General features: G+C 40.3%; 1 protein-coding gene across 1 annotated transcript in view; it reads left to right on the top strand.

Annotated features, from left to right (window-relative positions):
* Positions 1-17,727, top strand: part of LOC146673247 (butyrophilin-like protein 2) — a 45,096-nt gene that overhangs the window by 3,097 nt on the left and 24,272 nt on the right. Inside the window, exon 3 of the mRNA XM_085402638.1 lies at positions 281-603. Coding sequence (XP_085258764.1) covers positions 281-603 — 323 coding nt within the window. The remainder of the gene's footprint in view (positions 1-280; positions 604-17,727) is intronic.

Here is a 17,727-nt window from a genome sequence, read left to right as displayed (position 1 = left end):
ACTTTACAGCAAACATATTAATTTGCAGTCTATTTTTTATATTTCATGTTTTTCCAAATATCAAGGAATGTATCTACTTTTTGCTGTGACGATATAAATTCTCTTAGGCAACTCAAGCACAAATGCAGACTCACAGAAAGTTTGCTTATTAAACAAAATTTCTGGTTCAACAACAGCTTTCTGGTGAAAAATGAAAAACTTTCCAGGTAGATCTGAAATTTCATCATCCCATTTATTAATTCTCTGCTCTGTGTTGTTTTCCTTTTTCAGTAATAAAAAGCATTCCAGTTAAGTCTGGACAGAACATCACTCTGCCGTGTCGAGCTCCAAACAACAACACAGGTGTAATGTGGAGCAGAGCTGACCTAAAGACAGAAAATGTCTTTTTGTACCAGGACGGTCACTTTGTTCCAGACAACCAGCATCCATCTTTTAAGAACCGGGTGGATCTGCAAGACAGACAGATGAAGGATGGAGACGTGTCTCTGATTCTGAAGAATGTGAACACTGCTGACACCGGAACATACAAGTGTCGTATCCTTATGGAAGAAACACGCTCATGGAAGTCCATCAGCAGCATCCACCTTCATGTTGATCCTCCAGGTGAGTGAGTAGAGTTGAGTGTGTGTGTGATCAGAGGTGAAGCTGCTTCATGGTTGTTAATGTTTGTTTGTTGTATGTATGAGCTGGTGGATGTCAGAGGTAGACAAATGTTTATTTACTGACTGTTATTTTAGTGCGTGTGTAAAGCTGTGTAAATTGCAACACTTTATTCACATTTTAAACGTATTTTAGCTTTTTGTTGTTGTTTTTTTCCCTTAATGTTCTGCACTGGTAGATAAATGGATTTTTCACTCGTCATCTCACACTTGTTTCTCACCTGCAGGTCGATCAGGAGGACAGGGTGGATCTATTGGACTGATAATTGGTTTGGTAGTTGCTGCTGTGGTTGTTTCTTGTTGTTGTTATTTCTGTTGCTGCAGAAAAACAAGTTAGGACTCATAGCAGCTTCCCAGTCAAATCTGAAGATTATCTTCAGAACAGAGCACAACCGCGAGTCAGATGATCTAAACAGACAAAATCTAAGGTCATACTTTTGTTTTCTTTGCCTATGTGAAAGAGATTGAGATCATTTTATGGGTAATGTGATACAGTTTATTCAAACAGAGTAGAGTCTGATTCTCCTTCAACCTTGGTCAGATTAGTCTCAGTATGTGAGACTAGCTAAGATAAGATAAGATAAGATAAGATAACCTTTATTAGTCCCACACGTGGGAAATTTGTTGCTGGGGAGGAATGTAAGACAGATGAAGGTGTGAAAGCCTTTGGCAAATCTCCAGGCGTGATCTGACATAAGAGAAATGATTTACATATGCTTTGATTCATAAACACAGCATCATAACTTAGCGTTTTTATTTGGACTATAATTCACACTTAAATCTTTTAATCTGCTCATTCATTTTATGTATGAATTCTGCTTGTGCTTACTGACCTCGAACCAATTTAATGTGGTACACGGTGCTTTGGTAAGCTACAAAGCCGAATTCATTTCTGTGCGAAATCCCAGAAATAAATGTTGTAATAAATGATGTAAACCCAAGCCCATTATCTATTCATGTTTTGAATCCTGGGTTGTGTGAAATCCCAGAAATAAACAAAGTGAATCTGTGAACTAAGGTGTAGGTCTATTAGTTTATGTTGTGGTGATCCTCAGGTTGGGGGATGGGTGTTGATACTGGAGTGCAAAATTAAAACCAATGGAAGATGGACAAGAAAGGTTCAAAGTCATCAGGTGCTCAGTTCAGAAAAAAGAGAAAAGAAGAGGAGGAGAAACAAGCAAAAGATGCAGGTAAGCAGATGTGTGATTGGATAATGGCAGGTCATCCTGAAACAATCAGAATCAGAATACGTAATTAATCCCTAAGGAAATTATGTGCGTTACAGTTGCTCCAAAAATATGTTACAGATTTTAATTAGATTAATTAGATTTAGATTTTAATATTAATTAGACATTGTCAATTTGTGATTTGTCCTGTTCTCATTGTATGATGAATTATGATGGCTGTTTGGTAGCCGTTTGCATACAATACATACTCTCTCTTCATATATGTGTGTGTGTGTTTCATAAAACAACATTTTAATGTTAATGGCCAATCCTTAATATGTTTTATGTCTGTGTGTCTGTTTGACAAATATCATAGTGAATAAATTAAGTCACAGTTTTAACAGCAGTTAGTGGGAAGACTTATAAGTGTTAGCTGTATGTTGTTTGGTTTCAAATCTGGAGTCAGGCTTGCTGAGACCACAAGAACCGATCACACCGCTCGAGCACCAAACACGCTTGGACCGCCACTGCACATACTTATCTCACAGTTTTGTTTCGTTTGGTGCGCCTTATAATCCGCTCTGGATTATTGGCCTTGTAGTCCAAAAAATACAGTATATGTTATTTTGCTAATAGTTGAGAATGCTTAATTTGAATCAGCATACAAACAGGCATAAATCTCATCAGAATAATAAATGGGAGGTGATAGGTTTGTAGCATAAACCTATTCGCTGGAATGTTCAGGACAATTTACTACACAGCAAAAGCAAAACACAAGTAGGCAAAGTTCTTCGTGTTACTCATGTATGAGGGAGACCTGCCTGGAGCCAAGTGTCGTTCCACCACTTGACCTCCGTCAGACTCTCAGCCAGGTTCCCCATAGCACTCCTGTTATTGTGGTTACATGAATATGCATAGGTTCATCAAAGAATACATTGTCTGTGTGTGTGTGTGTGTGTGTGTGTGTGGGTGTGTGTGTGTGTGTGGGTGCGTGTGTGTTTTTGTGTGTGTGTGTGTGTGGGTCAGAGTGTGACCCCATAAAGACTTCCCTAAACCTGCTGGTCTGGAAGTCCAGCAGTTCATTTACAGTTTTTCTCGATTGGTTTGGCACATTTCCTGAAACCGAGATGACATTCTCAAAATAACATGGACAAATCTCCAAACCACCTTGCAATTGTTCACAACAGAATGTCATTTTTCATTGGTTTAATCAAATTGCAAATGCTTTAGTACATGTCTCAAGTGACTCTGTGCTTCTTTTCAAATGATTATGTACAAGTAGCTACAGTTAGCACAATGAGCCCACATTTAGCACATTTTCCAAATAAATAGATCTTGCCGATCTAAACTGATTAGTTGATTTTTCAGTGAAATGGTTACTCACTCCAAAACATATCAGCATGGTTTCATTGTGTAAGTCATCATATGCACAATTGTCTGTTCAACTGTCAAAATTAGTCAAAGATATAATACCATGAAAGAATATCTTGGAACATTTGATAAAGTTATGACAGTACTTGACAATCAATCAGGTGAAATTAGAACTAACGATGACCAATCAAACAGGTTGTTCAGATACCTGACAGGTGTTGTCTATGAATATGACTGCTGCCAAAAGTATATAGACAGAGCTTTGCAGTGTGAACATGGAAGCACCTCGCCAAGTACAACAGCAACTTCCTGCTCGAGGAAGAGGAGGAAGAAGAAGAGGAAGAGGAGGAGTGAGAATGCGTGGAGGAATAGGGGGAAGAGGCCGAGGAGCACGGAGGCACCATGATGTCCCAGATGAAATCCGGGCCACCCTTATTGACCACGTTATAAACCATCGCCTCACAATGGCAGAGGCAGGTCGCCGAGTGCAGCCTAATGTGCCTCGGTCTACAGTCTCCTCCATCATCCAAACCTTTCGCAGGGAAAACAGGTACAGAACTATGCTATTGAACTATTCAGTGTTGGTGTGTGTAGGCCTAGAATACTGTAATATCTTCATGTGATGTTATATGATACTATAAAAATGACAAAGACAAAAAAATGGAGAAAATACTGTGAATAGTATTCCAGTCACTGTGCAGTGCATCACACTTCCAGTACCATAAGACAGCAGTACAATTACATTGGTAACTCATTTTGTAACAAATTTACAGTGTTGACCTTTGACTTGTATGTCTAGGATTGGACGACAGCCTCAAGTGGGTGGCAGAAGAAAACTTCTAAATGAACAACAAGAACGAGAAATATGCAACATGGTCATTGCAAATAATGCCATCACACTGAGACAGATTCGTAATGCAATCCTGCTAGACAATGTAATGTTCCAAAATATAAACTCTATCAGCATCTCCACAATAGACCGGGTATTGAAGAAACATCAGATGACCATGAAGCAGATTTACAGGGTACCATTTGAGAGAAACTCTGACAGAGTGAAAGGGCTGCGGTACCAGTATGTGCATGTAAGTCAACTACTGGTTGTCTATCATTGTAACACTATTACAGTAAGACATGGTTACCACTGTTTTTTTGTTTTGCGTTATCCTTTTTACCTTCAGAATCCAGCTTTGTGTGACTAGAGCATTTTGCCTAGAAATTGTCTTCAGTTTTCCACTCCCTGTTTTTACAGTACTTTAGATCCTCCCTGCAGTATCTGTCTCTACTTGACTGATTAGATTTATTTCTATTCTATTGTAGAGAATAATGGCATTAGAAGGCAACGAAACCCCTCACATCCTATTGTTCGTTGATGAAGCTGGCTTCAACCTGGCCAAAGGTCGAAGGCGTGGCCGTAACATCATTGGCCACTGAGCCACTGTGGATGTCCCAGGCCAGCGAGGAGCAAATATAACAATGTGTGCCGCTATATCAGAAAGAGGTGTGGCCACACACATTCCCAGTTTAGGGCCCTACAATACACAAAAGCTCCTCAATTTTTTGGACCACCTTTATACTGATCTGATCCCAGAAAATGAGAGAGGTGAAGAAGGACCTCAGCCACCACATTATGTCATTGTGTGGGATAATGTGAACTTCCACCGCGGCCCACGCATCAGAACCTGGTTCACCACCCATCCCCGGATGCTAATGGAGTTTCTTCCACCTTACTCTCCTTTCCTAAATCCAATTGAGGAGTTTTTTTCAGCTTGGAGGTGAAGGGTGTATGAGCATCAGGCTCAAGACCAGAGGGCCCTGCTGCATGCAATGGATGCTGCATGTGAGGACATCACAGGGGATCAATGTAGGGGATGGTTGAGACATTCACGCCGTTTCTTCCCTCGCTGCATCGCAAGAGAAAATATCCGTTGCGATGTGGATGAGAATTTATGGCCTGACAGAGAGCAGCGCGTCGATGGCCAGGAGGATGAGGATGGTGGCCAGGAAAGAGAGGGTGACAATGGCGACCACTGAAAATATTACTGTACTATAGTTCTGAAAGTTTATTTACAGTATGGTAGGCTAGAGTTTTTTTTGTTTTTTGTTTGTGTTTATAACTGTTCACATTTACAGAATCCTGTATATGTTTTCTTTTCACAGTATGTTCTCTAATGTTAACATTTCTTTGTACGAATAAAAATGTTCACAGTTTCCTTGAGTATGAGTGGTTTATTGGAGGCTGATTTTACTGTCAAATCTTTTAGTTTTATTCATAGTGGTATTCTGTTGCTAGACCTGTGCCTCAGTGACAAAACGTCTAAGCATTTTGACTTGCAGTGCTTAAACAATGCCAAAGGTATAATGCATTTTGGGGGCATTGACTATTTATATGAGAAGGATATTTAGTTTTGACACATGGATAAACTCTTTTGGGAGAGATATGAGCTTTTGCAGGGGATCCATGGTGTTGTGCTAAACCATCCAGGTTATTTTGACAAAAGCACTAAATGAATGCACATGTGCCAAGGCAATTGAGAAGGATCTGTGCTATTTTGACTGTACTGACCTTTTATATGGGAAAGGAATCTGATTTTGAAGCATGGACGAAGAGTTTGGGGAAAGATATTTGATTTTGCTAGTGAGCTATAATGTTGGGCAGAACTGTAAGACTGTTTGGCCAAATGATCTTGTGGTTTTGAGAATGTCATCTCGGTTTCAAGAAATGAGCCAAACCAATCGAGTAAAACTGTAATAAAATATCATTAAAATCAATGCAGCACGGTGGCACGGTGGTTAGCACTGTTGCCGCACAGCAAGAAGGTCCTGAGTTCAATTCCACCATCAGGCCAGGGTCTTTCTGTGTGGAGTTTGCATGTTCTCCCCGTGTTTGCGTAGGTTCCCTCCGGGTACTCCGGCTTCCTCCCACCGTCCAAAGACATGCAGCTTGTGGGGATAGGTTGATTGGATAATCCAAATTGCCACTAGGTGTGAATGTGTGAATGAGTGCGAATGGTTGTCTGTCCCTCTGTGTTAGCCCTGCGACAGACTGGCGACCTGTCCAGGGTGTACCCCGCCTCTTGCCCTATGACAGCTGGGATAGGCTCCAGCCCCCCCGCGACCTGGAAAAGGATAAGCGAATGGATGGATGAATATCATTGATTATTTAATACTTTAATTTTAAATAAAAACACTGTCTTAAAATCTGTTTTTCAAAACAAGTTATTAATCTATTAATAAATACTTCAAATCGATAATGTCATGGTCCAGCTGATTCAGTAAGCTTTTGTTTTGATTTTGCTCCTGCTCTCTGTCCCCTCACTGCCCGGGCAGAGGTCATTGCATGCTCTCCGCCTTTGGCCCAAGCACCTGGCAGTAATCACACACCTGAGGCTCATTACCTGGCGGTCTACCACCCACTACTTAAGATGGTGGCTCAGTGTGTCTTGTTACACATTAGTGTAATCCAGATTTAGTAAATCGCTTCTGTTTCTAGTGACTTCCTAGTGATAATTCTCCCATTTGCCTGTATGTAGATTTCCCTGAACCTGTTCCTGAGTGTCCTGGATTACCGAGCGTCCCCATGTGTTTTGCAGTGTAACCAGTACAGAAGTGAAGCAAGTGAGCAAGGCAGCGCATCGAGGAGGAAGTGTGGAGTGTGTGTTATACCCCCTGGAATCCCGGCCCCCCACACGTTGTATATAGTTCAGCTGGTGCGTTGTGTAAATGAAGTCTCTTTCTGCTTCAATCCCGAGTCTGCACGTGTGTCTGTTCAGTCAGCCCGGACAAAAAAGGAATTTCACAAAAAACAAAATAAACTCTTAATAAAAACCTAATTTTTGAATTCCAAATCTGTTATAAGGGACCTCTCCTGTGTGTGGCGACATGAGTGGAGTTTTGGAGCGAGTGCGGCTGAAGAGGAGTGAGTGTGCGTGGAGGAGCTGTGGCGGTGACTGAGCTGAAGTGGATTGTCTGTGTGGATTACCACTTCTCCCTGGAGCCCTGGAGCCCCTCCCAACTCACTGTACATATATAGCACTGAGGTGTTCCATATTGTAAATAAACAGTCTTTGTTTGTGTGCAAAGAACTCTATCTGCACTTGAGTCCATCCAGTCGCCATGACAAACAAAGTATTTGTACTTTGTTACCTCCTACCTTCCCAGTTTTGACAAAAAAAGTCAGTTTTTCATTTTAACCCTCACAGCTCGTCTGACTGTGAGTCCCAGCAGCTCTCAGTTCCTTCAAGGAAACTTCGTGTCTCTGAGCTGTGAGGAGGACGACAGCTCTGCTGGATGGACTCTGAAGAGAAACGCAAGCAAACCAAACATCACCCAGTGTGGAGATGGGTGGGGAAAACCAGCTGGTTCTTCCTGTAATATCAGCTACACCCACACATGGCATAGTGGAGTTTACTGGTGTGAGTCCAGAGAGAGTCCCATCAGTAACATGGTTAACCTGACAGTCACTGGTAAGCTGAGTGTGTGGACTGTTGTTGTGATTTGACGCTGTATAAACAAAATTGAATTGAATATTTTATTTACTGTTCCTCAGCCTGTGAAGCATTGATGGTGTCTCTCAGTATTTAAGGTGGAGTTGGGCTAAGAAAAAAAACCACAAAGCTGAAGGTTTTTATTGTCTGATAAACTACAAAGTCATGAACATGTGACTCAGACTGGATTAACTTCTGGATCACATCTTCTGAACCAGCTCAGAGCTCCTGAAAAAAAAAAAAAAGCTGAGGAGAGACCCGGATGGGATTCGCCCACAACAACATGCCCGCAGGCTCCTCTGGGCGATAGCTAAGCCAAAACAGACTGAGGCTACATCTACATCTTCCGGATAAATTTGAAAAGTGTTTTCGTCTGAAAACGCTCCACGTCCACACTATTGTTTTCAGTCATTCTGAGTTTTTCGTTCACATTGAAACGACTAATCACCCTGTGTCATTTCTGTCTGCCGTTTATTTATTTTTCGGCTCCTTAAAACGTCACGGCAAAATGTTGAGGAAAAACAAGATTTTTAAATGAATTGACAATGAGGTGGCGTTCTTGCTGCGATTAACACAAAAGTACAAAATTGCAAAAGTGAGTTAGAATTAAAGATTTTGAAGGAAAGCTATCTGGAGCGTGTACAAATTGATATTATCTTTGATAGGGCTGTCAAAATTGAGAGCAAACAAAACTGCTGTTTAATTCCCTCTGCCAACTTAGTTTAATTGTTCACATGACTGCATCATATGACTAACATGCGTCATAGTTTCCAAAAGTCTCCGCTTTCGCTGTCCACTTCAAATCGCTCAGTTTTCCTTGACCAAAAACGTCTTCTCGATGTGGACACATCTCCAAAACGGAGAGAAAAAGATGACTTTTACCTCTCTGCGTTGTATTGTATGTAATGCTATTATATCAGCCCTAATATTTACTATAGGGAGCTATGCTGCTGTGGTTTATGACCTGATCCACATCAAAGAGTTTATGTTGATCAGAACAGTTTCAAGAAAACTTTCCCCCACCATTTGTGTGCTCTTTTTCCTGGATTACTTATTACTATTTACGAAATGTGCAGGCTAAGAAGAGATCGAAAAGAGGCTTTAGGGCCAGCATCCAGGTACACATTAGATGAGCCTCTAGATTGGAGATTCCCCAACTGGTCTGGAGTTTTTGCTGCCAGTTAACCTTCTGGATTTGGTTGGAAATGCGTACTCACAGCCACTGAAGCCTGGATCCTTCTTGTCTGATTCTCTGGATTCTGTCAATTACCTCTCTACTGCTGTGCCCTTGCAGCTTGCATTGCAAAACCAGTGGCTGGTCCTGCTGGTGTTTGCTGTTAGTTCCACTTCCACAAGCTGATGTGGAACCTCTTGAACACCCACTCCATCGCCAACAAATCCTTCTCCCTGAATGAGATTTCCACAGGAAAAAAGTTGGATTTTCTGTTTCTCTCTGAAACGTGGCAGAGGGATGGTGAGGTTATTAACCTAAACGAACTGCGCCCTACTGGCTGCTCCTACTTGGGCGCCCCCTGTTTCAGTCACCGTGGTGGAGGACTTGCTGTCGTCTTTAAGGACAGTTACACATGCAAGTATAGGTATCCAAACAATCAAGGTTGGCTCTATGAACATGTTTTATTGTGTTTTCAATTATCACCCTCCTGCTCCTGCCACTGTGTTCTTAGAGGATTTTATGGACTTCATTTATCAAGCTGGAGAAAGTTTTGATTCTTGGGGATTTTAACATTCATATTGATGATGCCTCTAAACTAAACTCTGCAGCTGAACTTTTATCTATATCTGATTCTTTTAACTTTGTCCAACATTTCTCTGGTCCAATCCATCTAAAAGGCCATACCTTGGACCTTGCCTTTTCCTTGGACTTCAACATTGGCAACGTGTTTGTTGAGGACATACATTTGAGTGATCATAATTGTATCTTCTTTTTTTTTAACTCAATTTTAGCTCTAAACAAACATCTGTGAAGTTAAAAACTCATAGACACATAAAAACAGAGACTATGCTGAGACCATCTCCATCATGTTTGACAGTTCTCTACTTTCCACTGAAAATTATGTAAATACTTTTATCCATTCCTTTAATAGAGAATGCTCATCCATTTTGGATCAAGTGGCAAAACAAAACAAGCTCTACCTCACAAGAGAAGATTAATGGATACAGTGGAAAATATTAGATCACCATATTTTTTTCTAGACTCATATCATAAAACAAGAGAAATCCCAAGATTCTTTTTGAAAAAATCAGTTCTATTATGTCCCCCAGATGTGGTACATTTAAATGTGCACTCTAAAGTCTTTGTGTTCTTTTGCAGCATTTTTCTATTTCCCAGTGGTTTCTTTAGTTGCAGCACATTTGACCCCCAGGCGGTGAATACTTATTGTATAACTATTATACAGTAGTGTATAGCATGAGGTTTTGTCCATAAATGTGACTGTTGTAGATGTATGTCTGCAGAAGCTTTAAGTCGTCTGTCATGAAGGACACAGACCAGCAGCTTGTACTACGAATCGGGATTTCAGCTTATCCAGGTGACTTCAGGGTTAACTCCGGGCTTTCTGTACCACAAAGTTCATTTACATCTACTGGAGTAAATTAAATTCACACAACTGTACAGAGCTGTTTCTATCGCCTCGCTCTTTTATCAGCAGCAGCTGTGTTACCGTCATTCTGTGTTATGTGTGTAACCTCTTCAGGTTTTACTACATCGTGGTTTGTTCCTCCTTTGTAAAATTTGCCACTCTGCTGTGCAATGAGCAATGTGATTGGCCAAATCCTGCCAACAAAACCTCATCTATTATTTTTTCTACTTTGTTACATCCTGTGAGACTGGGAGTGTGTGGGCGTGGTGTCCCTCTCCTTTCTTGCCCCTCCCCCTTGTCTCGCTCTGCCCCTGGCTTCTGCCTTATGACACAGTTGCTGCTCATCTTACCCAAATCAGCTCTTTTCCACTCTAAAACTAGGATGGTGATGTTACTGTGTCGAACTGTCAGAGTGACGTCCTGTCCAGACTTAGCTGTAATGGTTTTCATGTCTGAAAGATGAAACAACACAGAGCAGAGAGGTTAAAGGTCAAAGTACAATTACACTTAAAAAGATGCTCTGGAAAAACATGGAAAAAAAGCAATGAAAAATTCTTGGAAAAGAGTTTAACACAGCTAATCATATGAACAGCAGGAAAAATACATACAGACATGTGACAAAGTGGGTGAGAACACCACTTGTCCATATTCTTAGTTAACATTCTTGTTTTGGTTTAACCATGTTTCACATGTAATCTGCAATAGGCAAACATCTACAATCCCGGGCTTGTTTATGTTTTGCACATTTAAAATTCAAATTCAAATTTTTATTTGTCACGTACACAGTCATACACAGTACGATATGCAGTGAAATGCTTAGACAACTGCTCGTGACCTAAAGAGGGGGGGGAAAAAAGGGGGCTATGAATAAGATAGGAAATAATAGTGATGTGACGTTCTGTATCGAGGCTTCGAAGCGTGTGTCGAGTAATGGAGGGGGCGTTTCCGCGATGCGCGTATCGAGGCTTGCTTCATTTATGGGAGGAGCTGAAAATGATGACGTCCGAAGCCTCGCTGCCCGGCTGTACCACGTGACTGGTTCAGGAAGCAGTTCGAACTTTGCCGCGAGCTATGACAACGATATAAACCCCTCAGACTTCATTCAAAAGGTGGGTGTTTGATGGAGAGTTGTGGTTAGTGAGAGTTAGAGACAGTTTGGAGGTTTAGGAGAGTGAGTAGAGAAAGTCAGGAGAGAATGGAGCCAGATAAGAAGAGGAGGATGTCCTCCCCTGTGTTGGAACATTTTGATCTTATTCCTCCCAACAAGGTATGTAAAGTTCTACAGAAGATGTATTTTCATAATACTGATGGTGCAATAAAACCTATGTTAAGCTGTCTGTACTTTTGTACAAGGTGAAGTGTTTGCTATGTGCCAGGGAGCTGGGATATAACAACAACACCTCATCCATGCTTAGGCACTACAGAGCGTTGCATGAGAATAAGGGGGACACCGATTGTGGAGCAAGACCAGGTGAGCCATCAAATGCAATGATAATATAGCATGCTGTAATGTTACTAAATGATATAACAATATTATACAGCTGTTATAAGTTACGTGTGTGATATTTATATTTGTGCTTTGTCTTTATTGTCTTTCCTCAGGAGAACAATCTCAAATAGATGAAGACCTGGTTACCATGGTGATTGAGGACTCCCAGCCATTTAGCATTGTGGAGGACAAAGGATTCAAAAGATTTGTTAAATCATTAAATCCTAGCTATGTTCTCCCCACTAAAAAGGTCATAAAAGCAGTGAAAATTTAGTTTTTACTGAATAAAATGTGAACAGGCAGGACTGAGGCTCAAAGCCTCAGTGTGTAGCTGTCCATACCTCAACGTTACAAAAGCACAACTACTGTCCACACCCCAACCACACCTCACCTCACAGTAAATGATCGTTTCCATTTTAAGCATTTCCAAATAATCATTTTCCATACTGCCAGTATAAATATACACAGTATACTGCCATCACTACAATATACATGTTTTACACACTCCTTTTGTTGTTGACATTTACAGGCTGTGTGCAAAAGGCCACACTCTTCAAATTCATGCCAACTAATATTTTTACATCCAGTAGGTGTCCTACTAGAGCAAATGAAGCTTCAAGAAGCTTTGCACTGGAGTGAACCAATTGGATGAAACGCTTCAGTGCTTCATGAAGCTTCATCTGCCCGACAGATACCCCGTCAGATCAAACAGACGCGTACCTATGCATCAGTCTGATTACATCAGATCTAAGACTTGAATATCTGAGTGACCAGTTAAAGGTTATGCTGCGTTTAACATGTTTGTTGTTCCTGAATCTAACACTGTAACCAGTATTATAGTGTTGAATGTTGATAGTGTTTAGTCAGAGATCTGCGCAAATGCAGTGCTGTTTAAGTGATGTTTAGGTGTGGAGAAACTCAAGTAATAAGAACGTTCAGTAATTTTATTTGGTGAAAAAAGGAGACAACAGAAAACGGTAGATGAACAAGTTAGTGCTGCAGACTGTGTTGCCGCTGCAAGCCTGAGAATTAAAGAATGGAACTGAGAAATAGGTGTCATCATTGATGTTTGAGGCATGCAAACATTACAGTACTCAATTACTCTACGTTACCGTGTTTTACTTACACTTTTCAGTTGTAGCTGCTGACAATAAATAATATTGTTTGAATAATTTATGATTTTAGTACAAGATACTGGTCAGTATAGATACATATTTCTCAAAAATATTAAAATATTAAGTATATTTAAAGAAGGTATTCTGTGAACCACATACTGAATTTTTTGTCTGAGATAAATGTAAATAAATACCTTAATATAACACAAAAACATACGTTAATATTTTAGATATTTATTTCAACTTATCAAATTCAATAATTACTAAAATGATATTCATAGTTTTTATCATGCTTATCTAACTTATATTTATAGTGATATCTACTAAGCCTCTGAATTACTTTTTAGAGTGTAGCTACCAGCAATAAAGCTGAGTTTTTTCTGTTCATTTTTGCCTCCACGAGTCTGCATTTGGGGTCCTTTCTACCAGCTGCATACAGCAAACATAATGGAAGAACATGACCATAACGTGACACAGACTCTCCCTCCTCGGAGTACAACGCCGTTGTTGTTGTTGTTTCTCTGCTGTGTCTTTCCCCCCTTCTTTTCTTCTGTCCTTCCATTTTTCAACTTTCTCCCCAACGTCTCTTTCTTTCTTCTTTTTCTGCTTCGTCCCCCCCGGTTATGCCCGTTGCGATTGTATTGACTCAAAATAAAAAATCCTAACACACACACATTACACTTCTTTGTCTCTGTCACAGCTGGATTAAAGTCCACACAGACTCATGCAGCCTGATGTCTCCTTTACACGCACACTGGACCAATATGAAAAGAGTTGTTTGGCTTTAAACATATAAACCAGCTGAATTTTATTCGCCTTTATCACAAAGACAAACTGTTTAAATCCAAGTTAAGCCTCACCTGCCGAAACAAACAGAGACACAGACAAGCATCAAAGTGCAGCAGGGTGACAGTTACAGCAGACATTTCCGTGTGCTGTAGTTCTGCTGATCTGGCTCTTAGTTTCTTCTAAATGCCTCAGTCTGTTGGTTTTGTGAAGTGTGGTTCACAGCACAGCGATCACGTGATCATGGAGTGCCGACAGATGGCCCACCTGCTGCTTGTGCAGGCAGGTGAACCGCGAGGATTCCCACCTGAATTAATCTTTTACTATCAAGGCTCCTATGACTCATTGGTCAGAGGGAGAGAGATCGGCACACTGCAGACTAAATTCATTCAAGTTCAAGTTTTCCCAACATAAAACGTCCATGTCCTTAAGCACGAAAACAAAAACAGGCTGAAGAAGTAATAACTCTGATCTCATTTTTTTTATACTTTTGACATAAAATATTGTTAGTTGGTCTGTTTGACTCCATCCACACTCTGACCCGCACGCAGGCAGAAGCTGAAGGCCGTGGACTCAGGCTGATGTCCTCCACAGCAGAACAGAGAGTTTCTTCATCCTCTGAACCATTGCATGTCTGCTCCTGGTTTATGATATAAATTGGGTTATTTCTGCTTCATAAAAAAACAAACTTACAGAAAGTGCAGTTAAATGTATATCATCAGTTTCTGTGTGAAAGCAGCACAGCCCTTAAGACTCACAGGCTGAGTGTGAAGACTTCTCCCACCTTGGAACTGAGCCAGATGAGCTTTCTTATGAAAACCTGACAACTTTCCAGGTAACTTGTAAGGAATTTAGCATTCGGGAGTTATTAGTTGATTTGATCTGACAGGACTCTTTAAAGCATTCCTGACTCACGCTGTTGCACATCCAGTCGAAATGTCACAGTCGTCTTGAGTGGGTGTAATGTGCTCCGGGCTGTTCGAATACAATACAGACATACCCACAGATAGCCTTACATATAATTACATTTCAGATCCTGACTTGAGCTTTCTACATAAGCCAGAGACTTCCTTGGAAATCCTAAGTGTGACATTTACCATAAGAATGTTTCCATGATCGAGCCAATAACGTATTCTTGACAGAACATTGTATTCACGTATTTTATATTGTAGGATTTACATGTGAATTGAGGGTGAAATTGAATTAATTGAAAGTGGTGTCAGTGGAAAATTTTGATTTCATTTCTTTTTTCTTTTTGTAAACACGACAACCATAAAGGGCAGCACGGAGGCACGGTGGTTAGCACTGTTGCCGCACAGCAAGAAGGTCCTGAGTTCAATTCCACCATCAGGCCGGGGTCTTTCTGTGTGGAGTTTGCATGTTCTCCCCGTGTTTGTGTGGGTTCTCTCCGGGTACTCCGGCTTCCTCCCACCATCCAAAGACATGCAGCTTGTGGGGATAGGTTAATTGGATAATCCAAATTGTCACTAGGTGTGAAGGAGTGTGAATGGTTGTCTGTCCTTGTGTGTTGGCCCTGCGACAGACTGGCGACCTGTCCAGGGTGTACCCTGCCTCTCGCCCTATGACAGCTGGGATAGGCTCCAGCGCCCCCCGCGACCCTGAAAAGGATAAGCAGAAGGGAATGGATGGATGGATGGACAACCATAAAGAGGTTAAATCAGTGTACTTCTTTTATTTGTATAAAATGAACTTCTTGCTTTTAACTTGAAGTGTTTTGACCTCTTGTGAGAAAACCATGGCTGGCACACTTTGTGTAAAACAGCAAACCAGCATCAGAGCATAGACATGTATTCTGCGAATCAAGAGAAAACTTTCAAATGAGAATCTTTTCTTACTGAAGTATAAACTGACCTTGCCACTGAGTTCTCATTTTCCTGACATTTAAATCTTTTAATGTTTTGCTGTTTGTAATTAAAGTTGATGCCATGGCAGGCAAGGAGGACATATTTGTCTTTACAGTTACATGTAACTTTTTTTTCTTCCTTTCATTTCATAATGCATAAACAATTATCCGTTTTCCACCTCAGAGACAAAACTTACAGACATCTTCATGTTTTCCTAGCCATGAAGGTGAGGAAAGTGTTTTCTTGTTTACTTCATTTAGTCTTAAAGCTGGTCCCTCTTAAAGAAATCTGACTTTTTACCTGCAAAAAAGCAGCAGGGTGAGTACACACAGTGGTGAATAAAAACGTGTGTTTTGTAGTTTGTCTTCTGCACTCTAGTTCCAACATGGTGTCACACTGTTACGGTGGTGGTATTCTGAGAGCACCGCTCTTCTCTTTTCCTGAGTCCTTATGAATTCTACAAGTCACCTTTGACCTCGATTAAAATGTCACTGAGCTCAAGAAAAAGAGGTTAGGAAAACTGAATTATTGAAGTTTATGGAAAAATTAATTTCGTAGGGCACTAAAAGAACACTAAAATGATCAATTTAATGTTTCTTGTCAAAATGTAAACATAAGTCTTTCTAAAATTCCTGAATAAACTAGATAGATTAAATAGAGATTAAAACATGTGCTGCATTCCTCTGACTTTTTGGCCCTTTGTTTACTGATTTTCCTAGAAGTGCTATGAATTTTGGGTAATTCTCTTGGACAACATCAACAGAAATGCACGCCAACAGAAAATGTGCACAAACAGCTCAATGAGTCTGTCATTGGGCAGTTAAGATGTGACAGCAGGACGACCCTGATCAGAGGCTGAGGGTGATCATGTCTCTCTAAGTCAGAGTTCAAACCTGTTTATTTCTGCTTCACATCTGCACTCCTCAAACTCCACCATCTTTCCTGCTAAAGGAGTGAAACTGCTGACCTGATCATCCAGTGTTTAGTTACATGGAGATTCCAACAGATTCCAAGAGAAAAGTGTTGGATTCTAAAGACTTAGTGTTGTTTACACCTGTTTTATAGCTGCAGGTGTTTACCTCACACTGCACACCTGTTCATTATAGATTGTTTGTGTAATGATCCCAGATCAGATAAGAGTTGCATCAACTGTGTCTAAAAGGTCAACAGAGCACTTTGTCTTTATCTACACATGTATATACTTCATGTACCATGGTCTGCCTGAAGTATTTATGTCATGAATCACAGTCATTGTGTAAGATTCTGGATCAGAAATAAACTGATAGAATTGTTTCAAGTTGTGGCCTCACCAGAGCCATTACAAAACATATACCAAACAACATATTATATCCTCCCCGTTACCTGTATACAGGAGTGTCAGTCAAGGAAGCTGCACAGGACTGGAAACCTGAGACGAGGGAACACTAAGCAGACGTGTTCCGTTTGCTTTCATTCAATATATTGAATTAAATCTATCCCAAAAAAGTCAATGTGAATTGTTACCTCAGATTTATTGGGTAAATTCTATAGATTACTTCTCTACAGTGTACTTAGACCTTCAGTTATGTTTTCTTTTCTCATTATTCATCACAATTTAACATTTAAAAAGTTTTAACAGATCTAATTTTATTTTCTTCTTCTCTATTATAAAAAATGTGTATGTATTTAAGAATGTTACCTGTGTGAGAGGCAGTGTGAGTAAAGATCCAACAGGTGGCAGCAGAGAAGTTAACTCATCCTCCACCAAAACAATGTTTCCACATATTTTTTTATGTGTAATGTGTTTACCTATGTGGTATAAGTACTTATAGACTGTAGTATAGTACTGTAGAACTAATATTTTTATAAAAGACAAATATTACCAGTGTTCTAAGTATATTTATGACTTTGGTTGTACCTGCATTAACTCAGTCCTTTTTGGCCACTTAAAAATATCTTTATGGTTACATTTATGTCATTTCTATGCCGTTGGGCAGATCACTCTTTAAAAATGCAGTTTTGATGCCAATAAGACTTTTTTAAAAACTATATAAGTAAAGGAATCCGAGCTTTAGGCGGGGACGCTCTATACTGACTGCTCGACATCGGCGGACAGATGGACTGTAATTGAACAACAACAATTGAACCCGTGTGTATGTTCACATCTTCAGTTTGTTTATGTTACTTTACAGTAAACATATCAATTTAAAGTC

This window comes from Rhamphochromis longiceps, linkage group LG3 (assembly GCF_057381845.1).
Source record: "Rhamphochromis longiceps isolate RC_006_pf linkage group LG3, R_longiceps_female_GT1.1, whole genome shotgun sequence".
Classification (NCBI taxonomy): Eukaryota; Metazoa; Chordata; class Actinopteri; order Cichliformes; family Cichlidae; genus Rhamphochromis; species Rhamphochromis longiceps.
The sequence above is the reverse complement of the archived record's forward strand: the minus strand, read 5'-3'. Positions and strand labels throughout refer to the sequence as shown.